At 36.7% G+C, this 17,522-nt stretch overlaps 1 protein-coding gene across 8 annotated transcripts in view; it reads right to left on the bottom strand.

The window, feature by feature from the left end:
• RGS7 (regulator of G protein signaling 7) overlaps window positions 1–17,522 on the bottom strand; it is a 231,725-nt gene that overhangs the window by 55,477 nt on the left and 158,726 nt on the right. For all 8 annotated transcript variants that reach the window (XM_052701782.1, XM_052701775.1, XM_052701793.1 and 5 more), the window contains 2 exons: window positions 15,112–15,163; window positions 252–316 (listed from right to left, as the gene is read on the bottom strand). In XM_052701782.1, coding sequence (XP_052557742.1) covers window positions 252–316; window positions 15,112–15,163 — 117 coding nt within the window. The remainder of the gene's footprint in view (window positions 1–251; window positions 317–15,111; window positions 15,164–17,522) is intronic.

Consider the following 17,522-nt stretch of genomic DNA (forward strand, 5'->3'; position numbering starts at 1 on the left):
TGCGATTTGCAAGCAGCTGTTTCTGATCCTTGCATGATGATCCAGTATTAGAGACAAGCCAAAATGTCAACTCTTGCCCAGCCAGCCTTTGCTACTGCCTCTCAAACACCTTTTATTACTCCTGAGCAATGTCAAACCCACATGCTGGCAAAAGTTGTATAACTACAGAATGCCCACAGTTCTCACACTTATCATTATTTTACATGCTAATTAAGATCAGCAAAGAAATTTACTTTTCCTCAGGTACTTACAGCTTCATAGTCTGCTAGCTCTAGCCTTGCTTTATTTTGCATTGTCCGCTTGCAGAGGTAAACCGCTGAAACAGAATAAAAATCATACAGGATTTGCTACTGTCTCACAAACACAGCAGACCAGAAATCTAGAGCCTTCATCTGTATTTATTGCTCGCCCTCTTTTTCGTTTTGAATTCTTCAGTTCTGAAAAGCTTTAGATGCGGGATCAACGCTACAAGTAATTTAACTGAAATTAAAGGTCAGATACAAAGGTTCATTAAATAATTATAAAATTTGCTTCATGTAATAGATGTCACATACAAAATGCACGAGATACTTGCAGTGAATTTATTTCATGGCAAATTAAAGACAAAATGGCAAAAACATCTTTAACTGTATGTGCATTCCTCAGGAAATATAAAAATTGTATACATAAACTTTTAATTAAAAATTGATTCAAAAAAAAATTCAAGTATCATACAGGACAGTCTGCAATGACTTCCATTTAAAACAAGATTAGATCAAAAAATGAAAAAGGAGAAGCTTGTATTAGATACAAAATCTTTCATTCTTTTCTAAAACCAAAATCATTCAGCAGATCTGTTCTGCCTCCACTTCATCCTGACTGAACAGAATAGTAAAATGGAACTAAATACTGAAAACATGAAAATGAAAGTTAAGGCTACACAGACAGCACAGTTGTTTCTATTTGAATAAAAGCTTGATTCTTAGTTCTTCAGTCTCTATATTCTTTACAAATGAAGCATATTTCCAACAGATTTATTTACTTCCCATCACCCCAAAAGCATTACACAGGACGCCCCAACAGAAAGATAAGGAGGGGAATACAATTTCTTCTGCTAAAGTCTGGCAGCAGTGTCTACCCACATCACTACTTCCGAGCACATTCTCACATATAACATGGAAGAACCTTTTGATCAGTGCAGGTAAGAAAACCTTAACAGTGGTCTCTGTGATCAGCAAAGTGAGCCAATGGTTCTGCTAGGAATGGGCAATTACTCCGAACTCCCAACTACTAGCTTCTCCACTACAGGTCACAAAGAGAAATAACTGAAATAACTGCATATAGGAACATCATTCCTGCAATCTCTAGGAAGGAACTGTTTATTTTGTATTTAGCTTTGATTTTTAAGGTAATCAAACCAATTACATATAAATTTTACAACTCTGAAGGAAATATATTTATGTCAAACAAATCACTTGCAAATGCATGGAAACCCCCACTGATGGATGTTATTTTGGTGCAATTGATGACAAGCACTTCTCATAACTCCAGCAGCAGCTACAAGTGTTACTTGACATACGATGAAGTTGCTTGATACAGTTTTTTGTCTATTTTTTCCTCATTTAATATAAATTACCTGGCCTATTTTCTTTCACACTTTTTTAATTCCTTTAAGAAGCAATGTCCACTTCCTCTGTTTGTTATGTTCCTGCATCCTCTCTGGTTCCAGTGCAATTTCTTTGTCTTCAATACGTACGGATGCAAATACACTAATCACACATCCAGTACAGCAAGCAAAGAATTTCTATAGCCTCTGTTTCCATACATTTTAATAGTACTACACAATTACACTATTGCATTGGAGCACATAATGAAATGTCACAAAAAGATTAAATGAATTCTGGACCCTTTGTAGTGAGGATGTATTCACAGCGCTAGAAAAATAAAAAGGACAGAGATGGTCTTTAATATTTAACTCCTCTGATAGTGAAACATTTTTCCCCCTTTTCCTTCAAAATAGGTTATTTTTCTGAACATGAAAAAACATTCTTAAAATCCTTGAAAATATCATCAATAAAATACATACATACAGTGTATATTTAATAGAAATGTGTAGACAGTTCTAAGAATTCCAGAAGTTGTCCATTCCAACCATTTTAACAGAAACAAAACAAACTCTCTACTCTGCTCTCTGCACTTGCTTATCCTCTTCTAAGTCATATTTTCATGCTCCCCATTATAGGCACCTTTAATTAGCTTAGCACTTCCTTGAATCCCCTTGTGGATAAATTTTGGGGTTGGCATCTCCTCCTACTTTCAACAAAAGCCACTGCTGTAGAGGCAGCCAACTGTCCACCTTTCTGCCAGAGGAGGCTTCAATAGAAGAGGTATCTTCAGATCACAGAGTACTCAGAGCTGGCAAGACAACCACTAGGTCACCAGGAGCAGATGCGGACAGAAGAATTAGCTTTCTGGATTCTTAATATAATACTGTGTCTGAGAAAATCCTTGTCTTCACTATGTGAGCATACCACAGAATATTTCCTGCAGTTCTTTTAATTATCCTTTTTGCTTCAACACCTTGGCAAAGGGTCCTTATAAGAACACTTGTTTCTCGTCATGTACATAGTTAGCCAAGTCATGTTCATCCCCTAGACATTTTTCTCCAGAAAAAAAATTTCTCTAGTATCTAGATCACCTCCCTTTGGGGAATATAAAAGTTATAATATTGATGGTTTGGAATATTCCCAATAAGGACTTAGTTACCTGGGAAATCACTAGTGCAGAACAAAATAGTCCTCAAGAACATTCCTACTCCGTGATTCAATATTACCGTCATTGCGGTGTGCTAACAATTCATCCTTATAAAAGTGCATGTTTGAGGATCTTTTTAAGAGCTACTGTAGACAGAAGAGAAGTGGGCAGCAGCTCAGGAATTTGAGTTCATTAGTTCACAGTCTTGCCAATACAAAACCTTGGTTTGTCCATAACAAAATTCACTAATCTATTGGAATGCAGAAAAAATGTGAAAATCTCTCATTTTCAGACAGACTTTGAAAATACAGAGAAACAATGTTTCATGCCTTTGAAGTTCAGAGCAATGAGACCTGAAATATGGATGCTGCTGTCTTTTTCTGGTACCACTCCTTTTCTGCACCAAAAAATGTAGCTTCACATCGAGCAATGCGTCTCTTGGTCCTCTACCAAAAGACAGTCATGATCCCTTGGCATTTCAGAGTATGACAGTGTCTGCTTTTCTATGTTCATCATTTGAAAAAGATTCTGGTGTTTTTACAGCTTCATTTGGAACCACAATCTGCAGTAAGGTTCTCAAACTATAAGTTGTTCTATTTTCACATATGCTTTTCCAGCACAAAAAGATGATGCAGTTAATTACAACATACCCAGTGTTGTGTTTCCCATTCTTTTCCCCAAAACATGAACATCTGCATTTGTAGAATGGAAATTACAATAATAGAGAAGACATTTCCAGCTCATCAGTGTTCATTTATGATCTGCTAATGGGAGATTTTTGGAACTGCATCTTAGGTTGACTTACCAGACTGCATCATTATCAGATGGTCCTTAGTAACTGTAGTGTATTGGCAGTTTGACAGAATCTGTAAAATTCTGCAGATTGCTTTTATGCCTGAAGGAAGCAAGTTGTCAAAATATTCTTTTTGTTCTTACATATCTTCTTGTGATCCTACTGCTCCACATTAGAACTGCAGGCATTTCCCAGCCATGAATCCTTATGCTTAAATAAAAGCAAGTATGCTGAGAGAATAAAGAAAGTTTGAAAGACTTCAAAGAAGGGGGATTGTATCTGAATTCAGTCAAAATTTTTTGAAGATGAGTGCTATTGACTGTCCAAAAAAACCCAAAAATATAGGGCTGCAACTGTTCTTTCAGTTTATTCTGAAGCAGAATCTGTTTTTGAGCCTGCACTACTCTAAACCTGCACAGGGGGGAGGTCCATTAATTTGTAGCATGTGCAATAAATAAAAAAGACATTTACTAAAAGTGACCCCCAAGGACCCTGCTCTCGACCCTCAGTTCACCATGGAGCTTTAAGTGCTCTAAGCAACCCATTCCAGGACCTCTACCGACCCATAGCTGTGTTCAAGCACAGCTACATTCCATTGCCCCTGCTTGATTTGTACAAGGTATGCCTGTAAACAGGCCTATATACTACCAATGCTGTCCTGACTTCCTAGCTTAAGCCAGGACTTTCACAGTCACTCAATACTTTATTGGTGAGAGATTAGCCTCTGCTGTACTGTTGCCACCCTTAAACCTCATATATCTTCTCCTGCAGAGCTGCCTGTGCTTGCTGTTCCCTCACAGGGTGTTGAAAAATGCTTAACATATGGATGAATGATACACTGGGAACAGGGTCTGATTAATAACCTCAATTTACTAAATATGGACTGCCACATACAATCTTTTTTTCGTGCCAGTGTACTCTGATGGATTTTGCAATCAACAGAATTGCCTCCACTAAAGTGATCTATGTATTAAATGCTATATGCTTTACAAGTTACTGATTAGCATAAGAAAACAGATTTTCCAGCAATTTAAAATGCAGTGTGAATATGTAACATTTCATACTGGAAGATGGCCAAAGATCCCAAAGGGCTGCTCCAAAGCAGTGCCTCCTATTTTATTTTGTTGACCCAGAACATCAGATGCAGATGTTGGTGGTATGGCTGTAGAAGTAGAGCCAAGCTGCCAATATTTAATTACATTTTGTTGCCATGTGACAGATGGCAGCAGAGGGGCACTCTGACAAGTGGCATCTCACATGGAAGTGTATATGAAGCAAAGGTATGGGATTGAACTCCACCATTTGAGAAAAAAAATGGCACCTACTGACATTCATTGATTCTTACTGAACGTTTCTGGATACCAAACAGTAAGTGTGAGCACAGTGAGGCAGTGGGTGGTATGTTTCAGCAGCAGCAACAGCGCTGTGAAAGACAAGCTGCATTCTGGAGGTCTACACAGATTTTTACAAGCACAGCACGCAGGCTGCTGCTCATTGATGGAGAAAATGTATAGCTAACAGTGGTAATTATATACAAAAATAACGTTTTATAGCTGGCATTTTGCTTTATCCAGTAGTGTTTTTGTGTTCTTTGTACCTGTTGTAGTTTCCATGGAAATAAACAGGAAGCATTGCTTTTGGAGTGACCTACATTATATAAATGGGTATTTGAACCACAAACTGGAATTAAGAAAAACAGTGTTATCTGTGAAGCAAGACTACTTGCTCTTGAAAACTCTGTTCAGACGTTCACAAAACCCAGACAATTAGAGAGTTGAAAGTGAAAACCAGAAATTGGAGAGGGCGTATAGACTTTTCTCCCCTCCAAATTTTTTAAACTGTTACATACAAAATAGCAAATTTTCAGGTTAATTACCTCTGTTTCCTGCTCAACTGTTCAACTGTACTTGAAAATTCACACAAACTTCTATATATCACAGTGATAATTGCAACTTTTATTCTAGAAGCAATAAGCTGGACTGCCTATTCATTGTATTAAACAAACATACTGACAGAAACAAAACCAACAAAAACCTCAAAACACAGAGCTTCCAACTGAAAGTTAAAGCTGGGAATTTAACGTTGTTTCTAAAAGGGGTCTCAATCTATACAGAGCAGAGAAAAAAAGCTTCAGCTGAATCCTATGGAAGATATCCACACTTTTGAAGACCACAGATAATGCCACCTACACATCCACCACCACGTACACAAACTTAAAACCCCTTACGTAACTGTCCCAGCACCAGCAGTGTTACAGCTTGATTCACCCCTAGATGGTGGGTGTAACATTCTGTGAACTTCATTTTCTTCACTGAAGCCAGATTAAATTTATAGCCTCTCTGAATCAAAACTCTCATTTCAGAGTCAGCGCCGAGTCATGCCTAGTCAGTATTTAAAGTGCAAAGAAAACAGAAAGTAATGTAAGCTCCAAGGGTTTCAAAGTGCCCTGTGGGCAAACAGAAGTTCTCCATATGTGAGTATCTGCGTCAGATGGAGAATTACAGGACAATAAGCACTGAGCATAACTACGGAACAGAGATAATGAAAACAACTGTTTTTTAACATCAGTATTTCTAGGGCTATTTATGCCATTTTAAGATCTGCTCTAAAAAATTAATTTTTGGTATTTGTGACTGCTGTTGAGTTTCTCTTAGTCATAGGAAAAAAAAGATAATTTTCTTTTAGGTGGACAAATGGGTCAGCCTCATTTATCAGTAAACGTACTGCACCCTTCAGTAAATGCTAGTGAAATTAAGCAAGACTATGACAGTTTCTGTGTGCTAAATCTGCAAGTGGTCCAAAACAAAATTTCTGTAACAGTCCTACCACTCACCAGCTTTTACTCTGTGATCACAACATTTCCATAACATTTAAGGAATGTTGTATGATAATAAATTTAGAGAAGTAGAGCCAATTAATTACAAATTTCTTAAATAAATCAAGGACAAGAAAGAAACCCAATTTCAAAATACCAGGGAGTTCAAGAACTAGGGAGAGTTCAAGAAAAAGCAAATCTATCTTTTTATACACAAAATTCTCCAGATTATGTTGCCAGGTAAAATTGTGCAAGGTGACAAAAAAATGGTACAGAAGAAAGGCCATCCAAGTCACCTAAATTCCCATGAATTTGCTATGCAAAACCCAGCTGCAAGGATGGCAATTACTTAGTGCCCACTGTCAGAGTGCTGACAGTGTTAAGGCTAAAAAAGACATTTGTAGTCACAGCCTGAAAGCTCTAACTTCGATATTAATAATGAAACATTAAAAAAAAAGAAAAGAAAAGAAAAGAAAAGAAAAACATATTTAATGTCGTAAGCATGGTGATTTGAAAGCAATTCTGAAAATTATGTTTATAAATATCAGAATCTCCATTTTTAGGACCTAGATGCAGATTATCAATGCTTTTAAAGTAGCACTGTTAAAGTAATGCTGCCTATTTTGATATGAATACAAATGCCTTGGCCAAACACACTTTACATGTTACACATATTGCAGAGATAAACCACATATTCATGAAAAAAAAACCAAACAAACAGGTAAGTGAAAAACTCTGAAGAGGTGAGGGAATTGGAGAGCATTTTCGGGAAATGCCTCCTGCTTAAAGAGCCCTAACTGTGGTGGGCTGTCAGTGTCCGAATTGCAAAGTTTACAACAAAATTCAGGACATGCTTATTAAGGGAAACATTCTTTTCATCACTTACATGACAGAAATAGTTCCTAATGAGTGAAATTTGTAGCTGTGAAGTATAATATAATGGAAAAAATCTGGAAAAAGTAGATTACTTAGACCATCTTTCTGCTAGTGCAGCTCTCCTGAAAGCACATTTCATGATTCAGATTACATTTTATGCATAGCAAATACTAGACCCAGTCATATTTTCTTGAGGGACAATGCTGCTCGTTAGATTTTATTTCTCACCTAGCCCCATTACCAAGATCCTAGTCAACACATTCTGTGGATCTAGTTTCTCAATGAAAAGCCACTTACATAAGGAGTGACAACCAAGTAGTACAACAATTTGGTAAATTACTTGAGATGGGTGGAAGGCACTGCTTCTCACTTCACCTGAAAATCCAGGAAATTTTGAGATATCCTGAGGCAGATCCTTACAATAAAGACTTCTATTAAAGACCCAAGAGGATTGTTTACAGGAGTCATTGCTGACATACTCTTGCTGACATGAGCTGTTGAAAAAATGGGTATTGGGCATCAAGATTCAGGATTATAGAATTGTAGAGCTATGCACAAGCTATTTACACTATATTGATAATTTTTTTCCCCATTCTCATGGAATACATTTTAACAAATATATTTTTATTCATATCTGACAATTTATATATAAGAAAAATGCTACTTTGCTACCAGTTTGCCCCAAGCTACTGACTCATATTTATGGATTCATTTCCAGAGATGCTGAGCACATGCAGTTTTCCAGCAGAGTTCAGGCAAGCAATACGGCTTAATATTTCTCAAATCGACATTGCTTACTGCTAAGCTGTTGCCAAGGGAATCCCTCCTGAGCATATGGGCAAAGAAAGGACATAATGCCTCTTCTGCACAGTCCTCCTTCTTGTCAGTTATTCCATGCAAAACAATGCAGAAAAATGTATAAGAAAAAAATTCCTAAGAAAAATCAATATTTCAGATAGAGATTTGAAGCTAGTTATATGAAAAGTAGGCAACAAATGCTAGAGAGAAAATTATGTGAAAAATTTCAAGATGTGAAAAAAATTATGCATGATAGCAATTATTTTTTGAATGCTATGCACTTGCGTATGTGTGGCTGCAAGCTTGGCAGAGGACAGGCAGATGAGCCAGTTGCCATAGCTCATGTTCAGAAAGGAGCAGCAGATGCTGAACAGAGGTCTTTCTCAGTTTACTCTTACCTGGTAAGAAAGTTTCTTTTAGGAAGGAAGCTTTGTATGGTCTGACTTGTTAAATGAATTATCAAGAAAATTTAAACAGGACAGAATCTTGATTTTACAGAAATGCTGGAGAACAATATCTATGAGACAAAAGCTTTCACATAACAAAAGGAGATGATTTCTGTATTTTACTGTAACTCAGCTGGTAGGACCATCATGAATATTTATGGAATTGCCACAGAAGTTTACATGCAGCACTTGTTTTTATCTAGATAGACAGCATGTCTATTTTAAAGACAGTAATTAATTAAGGCATTTAATGTGTAAGTTCTCATTTCCTAGAACACTGCATTTATAGAATGTCTTTACCTGGAAGGCTACTAACCATAAGTACATTTTCAAGATTTGTTATTCTTCACAACAGGAATCACTTTGAATATATAGAAAATAGTCTTATTTAATGCAATTTATAAAACAGACGGTCGTATGCTCCTAAACTCATGCTGCAGTATCAGTTATTCACCCTCCATAACCTATCAAAACTGCAAAACTCCTCCATTTCTAACCCACCTGGGGAAAATGCACACACAACAATGACAAGGCTGAAACAGATCCTCCTGCAACTATGTAGATACAATTGATTATTGTCTTCTAGCATTAGTTCAAACTTCTTTTACATCATAAGTGACTGTGGCACTTACAAAATTTTCCTCTGACTCTCTTTGAACATCTTTTTTTAATATACAGTCAAGTGTAAGTGAACTACTTTATGTCTCAGATACCTTTGAGACTAAACTTCAGCAAAAGTACACTAGAGAGAAAATGATTAAGAGTTACTAATTGTCCTTTATACCATATATGTCTGAAATCCTTATATGATTGCTACAAATATTTCCCTCAGTTTGCTTAGACTTTGCTTGAGATTCTCAAATATAAAAACCAGTTTGCTTGGCGTGTGAGTAGATTTTTCCCCTAGACCCTTCTATTTCTTATGTATCTCATTCAGTGAACTGAATCCCTCAAACACGCAACAGCTGTGAATCACTACACCTCCAAGAGAATCAGACTAATTCCGTGAGGCCAAATGTGTAAAGAATAATAATTTCATACATAACCAATCTTCACCAGTTCAGACATGAAACATACTCAAGTTTCCATCTTTAATTTTATCCTAATGGCGTGAGCTGTTTTTAATATGCCAGAAAAAAATAATCTGTTAGCAAAAAAAAAAAATTGTAAGAAAAATGAAGATGATTGTAGGCAGATAGCACATTCAGCCATTCATTTTCAGAGACAGTTTTTTTAACCTGAAATCCAATTCTATTTGTCATAAAACCAAACAAATTCAAGAATATGACAGCCCACAGGAAATGCAAAGTGACTTAACCTACACCATCATTTTTTTAAAAACAAGCAAACAGAAACACAAATGCTAAAAATGTGAGATGCACATAATTATTTTCACCAATAAGATCCCACTGAAACCAATGAGATTCTGCACGGAACAACATGCCCTGCATGGGTGGACTCCAAGACATATGGCATTAAAATGGGTGTCTTCGACAGACAGAATAAAATAATTCAAATTTAAAAAAAAATATTTACAATATATCTATCCTAAGATATCCTACAGCATGATTTTCAGGAGGAGATTTTCTGCAATTTGTGAATGTTAATGTTTTCTAAGCAGTGGTCTCAGAATTACAGTCACTACTTTGATAGTTAAAATCAAAACCAAGGCTGCGCACTTCCACTTTTGTATCTGTTATATTAATCCAAGCCCTGTTTTAGTCACTGAGACACAGCAATGCACTATTGTTTATGAGTAGAACTAGCTTGAAGTTTCTTGAAATTTTGGAACACTGTTTTTTCCCACATTTTCTCCATATATATTTTTAATGAATGCCTTTTCTTTTACAAGCTAATATAGGGCAACCAATATTATCTCAGAGATGATAACACGCTTCATAAAGTAGTAAGGATATTTATTTTTTTAGTTAGCTTCAGTAATAAACTATCATGTGCTCTAACTCGTTTCATTTCTAATTAAAGATTAAATATTTTCTGGCTGTATTTTATATTCTGGACTGCAGTCCAGTTATAGGTGAGTAAACATCAAGGGCGGGGCATAGTTTTTAAATTAAAATAAAGCTGTAGTGTGCTTTAATAGACTTGCAAAATTAGATCAGTCCCATTGAAAGTGTTGTTTTTTTTTGGTTTTTTTTTTTGTTTTCTTTGATATAGGAAGATTACACAGAAAGTAGATTTTTTGTTTTGTTTTCTCGTTTCAAAAACACCTAATTCCTGCCATTAATTTGTTTTAGGAGGCAGAAATTCAAGTTTGTTCAGGATATACCCATGAAAACAGAATCAATGCACAGCACTGTAATATGTGACAAGTACTAAATGCATTTATGTACCTGCAATAGAAAAAAATCTATTTTATTTTCTAGTAGGTAACAATTACTGTGAAAAATCTGCAGAACCTTGTTGGAGTGTGTTTGTGATGAAATTTAAAGTCATCAAATCATTTCTATCCTTCTTTGGGTTTTAGAATATTATTTATTTGAGTTTTCTTTATTCTTCTAATGACCATTTGTTTACAACAGAGATGTGATCCTTTCTGCAAACAGCTGTATTCTGTTCTCCCCCTGTCTTTTCTATTTACAGAAAGCCATTAGGGAAAAAAAAAAAACAAAAAAACCTCAGGCTACAAAACAAAGGCTAACTTCTGAGTTTGGGAAGATGCAAACCCAATAAAAATGTTATTGAAAAGTAGCCTTAAAAGACTACTTTCCTGTTAATGCTCTAGCCTTAGTCATTTCTGGCAACACACAGATTCCACAGTTAGATCCAGTGCAATCACTGGGCAGATTTCTTACAGGCTTTCATCTTTGTCTCATGATTTGAAGGGAGCAATGAGATGGCAGGGTTGGGGCTTTTCCTTCCTTCACCCCACTGGAACAGAACTTAAATTCACCAACTGGAAATTATTATACTGGTCTTACACTGAATCTCAAGGGCTCTCAAGCCAGTAGTCTTACTGCTCAATGAGGGTTAGAATCTGATCTCAAGTTAAATTCTGTATTTCTGACATGAAAAAGACTACACAGTTTATATCAGAATTCTGTTCACAAACTTGTACACGTAATTCTGTTCGATATATTGGACTATTCGATATATTGGATTATTGGACTGGGCAATCAGTCCAGTAATAAGCTACATCTAGAAAGTTAGTTTCTTACAATTTTCATTAAAGGACATAAAAGGAAATCTCCTCAGACTAACCATGAGTTCAGGTGTGTTAAGTATATGCTTATTCAAATTCCCCCAGTAATGTCATACACACTACAGCTGAAGAACTCAAATGTCTCTTAGAATTACAGCAAATTACTTTCTGGTATTTAACATTAGGAGACTACATTGAAGGGCTCCTGTGAGGAAAACAAATAACTTTCAAGAAAAGAAAAAACATTTTAATAACTAGTAAATCAAGTATTCCTCCTTCAGTGATTAACTCCCTCATATGCAGTGGCTAATCACTCAGGTGCAGTATGAACTATACTTCCTTCATAGCCTTTGATAACTACTTGCAGGAAATCTTCAAATATCAGCATTTTATAAGATTAATATTTTTCTCATTCTATAGGATGAGGAAACTGGTACATTTTTCGAACTCTCCCTTGAAGGTACTCATCTCTGCTGAGAGTCTCAGTTTGAAATTGTTTTATGTAGCAGCACATTTTAAATCAAATTTTGTGAGCTCTGGAAAAGCAAGAAGCGTCCATGGGAACCATCCATCATCTTGAGGTTCAATCTAGCAAGCAGAACCGGTAGTTTGAAATAAAAACTATGAATAGTGGAAAGTTTATTCTGCTCCTCACCCAAGACTTCCAGGCCAGAGGGTAGAGTATCCCAGTGATAACTGGTATGAATTTTAAAGACAGATGTAAGGAAAGGCTGAGGTTCTCAACACCTTCTTTATCCTCAGTGGTCACAATCTCTGCAGTATTCAGTAAAAGATGAAGGCTCTCCTAAGTCCTCCTCTTACTGCTAATACATCATAAAAAAGTTTTTTTTTTCCTCTCTTCCCTCAACAGCCAAGTTGGGGTAAAGCTGGTCAAGCTGGGCTTTTGCCTTTCTAATTTTCTCCCTGCACATCCTAACAAGTTCTTTATACTCTCCCCAAATTGTCCATCCCTTCTTCCACAGGAGGTAGATTCTCTTTTTCTCCTGGAACCTCAGGAAAAGCTCCCAGTTCATCCATGCTGGTCTTCTTCCCTTCTAGCTCACCTTGCAGCTCAGGGGGACAGCCTGCTCCTGCACCTTTAGGACCTCCTTTAGCTCTCCTTCTTGAGGAGAGCTCAAGGGAGAGCACCATTAGCTCTCCTTCTTGAGAGCTACCCGCTTTCCTTCCCTTTATCCTTCAGGACTGAATCCCAAGGAACTCTCCCTACCAGCGTCCTGAACAGTTCAAAGTCCACCCTGCGGAAGTCATAGAATCATAGAATGACCTGGGTTGAAAAGGACAATGATGATCATCTGCTATGTGCAGGGTTGCAAACCACTAGACCAGGCTGCCCAGAGCCACATCCAGCCTGGTTTTGAATGCCTCCAGGGATGAGACATCCACAATCTCCTTGGGCAACATGTTCCAGTGTTGTAGTCCAAGGTAGTAGTCTTGCTGCCCCCAGTCCTGACTTTACCAAGAATTGAAAACTCTACCACCTCATGGTCACTCTGTCCAAGACAGATCCTGGCCTCTCCATCTCCAACTAGTCCACTTCTGTTTGTGAACAGCAGGTCTGACAGGGCATGTCCACTGGTAGGTTCTCTTATCAGCTGCGTCAAGAAGTTAACTTCTGCTTGTTCTGCGCTGTACTGTATTTCCAGAATATAGCTAGGAAGTTGAAGTTCTTATGAGAACAAGGGCTGTCAATCACACAACTTCTGCCAGCTGTTTGTAGAATGCCCCATAAGACTCTTTATCCTGGTTAGGTGGTCTATAACAGACCTCCATCAAGGTGCCCACCCTGTTGGTCCTCACCGTGATCCTTCCACATGGTGATTCAACCATATCATTCTAGCCCTAAGCTCAACATCAAAACACTCTTTAGCATGGAGAGCCATATCACCACCCCTCTTTCTTTACCTGTCCCTTCTGAAGAGCTTGTTGCCCTCCACTGCAGCACTTCAGGAGTTACCATAATGGCAACTAAGTCATAGCTTGTGTGCTGCAATATGGCTTCCAGCTCCTCCTGCTTGCACTAGTGCAGATGCACTTCAGCTGAGCAGCTTGCCTCATCTCTAGTCCTGTCATTATTCCCCTAGACTCCTCTCTAGGAGGCCTGGTTTTATCCCCTTCCCCCTTCATAAGTCGTTTAAAGCCCTCTCAACAAACCCTGCCAGTTCTAGGGCTAGGATCTGTTTCCTGCTTTGAGACAGGTGCGATCCATCAACAGACATCAGGCTGAGTAAACCGCCCCACAGTAATAAATAAATAAATAAATAAATAAAATAAAGTGTTTGCAATTGCACCAGCCTCTCAGCCATGTATTTATGAAATGGGTTTTCCTGCCCCTTTCAATACACAGAGGATTGTCTCTTCAGTCAGTTTAGGTTAGCTGACCTGTTTCTGTGCAGCGATTTGTGCCCTCCAGTCTTTTTGCTGACAGGACAACAAAAAAAGCTGAGAAACTGAAATGCTTTTGGCTCTGTACAGCACTGCTAAGCAACAACTAAAACATTGGTGTGTTTAAACATTATTTTTCTCCTAACATGGAATACTGATAAACCAGGACAAAATCAAAACTCAATATCATACCAGACAAAATGAAGAAAATCAGCTCTGTCCCAGCTGAAAACAGGACATATCCTTACAACAACCCTACAGTTTTCAGCTCCCAAGCACTGAGACGGAATTTACCTTACAAGTGAAAACCTACCTAAATTTCCAAAAGATTTTTGATTTTTTGTTTGTTTTTAAAGGTAAGCCATCATGTATGTGCTTAGTACCCTAAATAAGTGACTCTGCCGTCAGATGAAGTGAGTACTTACAGCCTGCACTGGAATGGAAACTACATAGATAATTTTTTTAATGAAAAAACTAGGTTATTGTTTGCTGTACAGAGATATTTCAATATGGTTATCAGTTTTTGAAAAGCTTAGCCTAAGGATTTTTTGCAAGTCTAAGTGCACATCAGTAACTGTTGCATGCAAGTTATGAATAGGAAACCAAAAAATAGGGAAGCAAACAAGGTATTTTCTAATGCACTTCATATTAGAACTATAGCAAATAATTTTACATGTCACATATCAAAAATAAGAGACCTAAACTCATTACATTTTTGGGTCCAAATCTGAGAACAACTATTGCAGAACTATCAATAAAATGTGTACTGCTGCACTAAGACTTTATCATTGCAAGTGATTACACTTCCTGACACAAATAGAAAATATAAATAGTAAAATAGATTGGATGCCCTTTGGGGATTATTTTTTCCCCCCATCAAATTAACACCAAATCTGACTTCTGCTTTAATAAACTTTGAAAAGGGTAACAACATATTTGTTTCAATATCAGCAAGTATTGCACAGGAATTACATGACATTAATTACGCTTTTAACAGTGGAATGATTAAACAAGATAGACTGCAACGATATGTTCATTTATATAATACATAATTCCCAAAATAAAGAGGAAAGATTTCCACACTGACCATAGTCTGTGTTTTCCGGCTCCCAACAATTTGAAGGCCAAAAATAGGGCGTCTATAGACAAAACAAAAAAGTAGGGAATTCAAGTTAGACAATGCAAGCATTATACAGTTCTTGGATTGATACAATTTCTCAAAATTGATTCACATTTTTGGCAGATCTACTATAATATTAACGTGATGATTTTGAAATAGGCATCAAAATAGAAAATTACTTTTGTATGCTCATTTTTTGCACTAGTGTCAGAATGGCATTGAAAAGAAGAACAATGTGTTCTTTTTATTTTTAAAGTTAAGGGAACAAAAAACAAGGTTATGTAGTGAGGTATTTTTTCCATCTTCCCTAGCAACATACTCATCACATGACCTAAGAATCGGTTTTAGAAGCAGAAAAGATGGAGCATACTTTTGGACACACTGCGTTCTTCATTGTGGAGAGTTTTCTTTGTTGTATGTTAATATTCAGTACTGTTTTCTAGCTATTTGTTAAAAAATGTTAGTTAGCATATCTGGTCTTCAGAGTTCTCAAATTTGTTTTCATTTATGGAAATCTACTTTTTTTCTAAGTATGTAACATCATTTAAAATATGATTTCTTAATGGAAAGCCAATAACTAGTTTAACACTGATAATGAAAACTGCAAATTGCATTGCTAAAACATTTCTTGTCTATCAAATGAAGAATATAAAACAATACAAGGATTTTTCACACCAAGAACTTAATTTTTAAAAACCTAACTTTCTAGTGAAAATTTAAATGATTGTGATATATATAAAATAACGCATTAAGTATAAATATCTGCCCACAAGAATTACATATGATTTGTTAAGTTGTCTTAACCTAACTAAATATATGTGGACTAGTAAGAGCAGATGTATTTCAAACTACTGATACCTCCTTGGGCTCACTTTCTGCTTCACTCTCTCTTTCCTGTTGTTTTTTCCTCAAAGATCCCTCAGCTACACAAATGGAAACCTCTTGCTGCCCACTTATCTTGAAATTGTTTTAATGTTTATCCAGAAATCAACAAGACTGAAGGGTGACACATTTACACCTACTATCAGGTTAAACATACATTGTGAAAAATCTCTCCATTGTAAAAATGGCCTATCAACTTTAATAACTGCAATTTAAGACTTGCTTTTTACTAAGTAATAACAATGAGCTAAAGGATGAAAAAATAAAATCACAAACTAACTTTGAAGGTTGAGACAAGTTTCTTGCCAGTTTTTCTTTCTCTCTAATGGAGAAGCAATAAGTCATTCTTCCTACAAACTATTCCTTCATTGTGCCACTAGAAGTGAGCACTATAAGGACAGATGGAAATAGAAAGTAAACTCCTCAGCAATAAATAGTAGCAGTCAGAAAACACTTGAGAAGCAAGAAGGTATAAAAATAATCTAACCATATAAATCACATAAAGCATAAAGTTACTTTTATTTAAGTTTTCAGACCTGGGGAGAGAGAGCACTCCTTCCTTTGACACAAATTGCATTTTAGGAGGCACCTAAGAGGAAAAGCTCAACAAAATCTGCTTTCATTTGTCCAACTAAACTTATCAAGGAAGAATCCAACAAGGGGAAATATCAAGTATGTAGAAACCTCACCCACTCTGGTGAGGCTCTGAGCTGAAACTGGCTAGAGTTCAGATATTGTTTGTGAAACAGAAGCAAGCTATGCTGGAGCAGGGCTAGAAAAAGATACAGCAAAAGAGCCTTTTCATTAGTAGAAAGTCAAAGATTCTTATGATTGTGAAAATAGTTGCAAAATTCCCATAAGAACTTTGGATTTCTATTTAGAAATTAGATGAACAATCCCCCCCCCCCCACCCCCCCCCGATGATACTTGAAAAATAAATTGTCTTCTGAATTTAACCCAAACCCATTACATTATGAGCCAGTGTCAAAGAAAGTCTCTTTGCAGAGCTTATGTTAGGCATGCAAGGTCCCTTGGGAAACTTAACTGAGGGATGAAGAGGAGGAAGGGAGATCACAGTTATGGAAAGAGACCTTACTAAGTGTTCAGTTACCTTTAGAGAGAAAGCACAGAGACAAACCAGTAAAATCACACCAGCAATCTCCAACTAGCTAAACTCAAAAAAAAATCATTCAGAAAGCAAATAAGAATATGTATGCTTGTAAGGAGGAGTCTAAGAACTCCCGTGCCATCATCCCTTTGGAGATAAAAACAATAAGATAAAACATACACTTTAATTAGCAAAGTACATAATAAATCCCTATAGAAGATTTTATAATGTGTTGTAAGGTTAGCCAAAAGAACCACAAAGAAAATACTGCAACATGGGAAAGGGGTTCACATAACAGTACATATAAGCACAGAAACGTGTTCCTTGTTTGAGCCTCCAAAAGGAAAGTGACTGTGAAAGACAAGAACCTTTCCGCCAGGGAATAAAA

This window comes from Tympanuchus pallidicinctus, unplaced genomic scaffold, assembly GCF_026119805.1.
Source record: "Tympanuchus pallidicinctus isolate F22 unplaced genomic scaffold, pur_lepc_1.0 scaffold1, whole genome shotgun sequence".
In the NCBI taxonomy this organism is placed as follows: domain Eukaryota; kingdom Metazoa; phylum Chordata; class Aves; order Galliformes; family Phasianidae; genus Tympanuchus; species Tympanuchus pallidicinctus.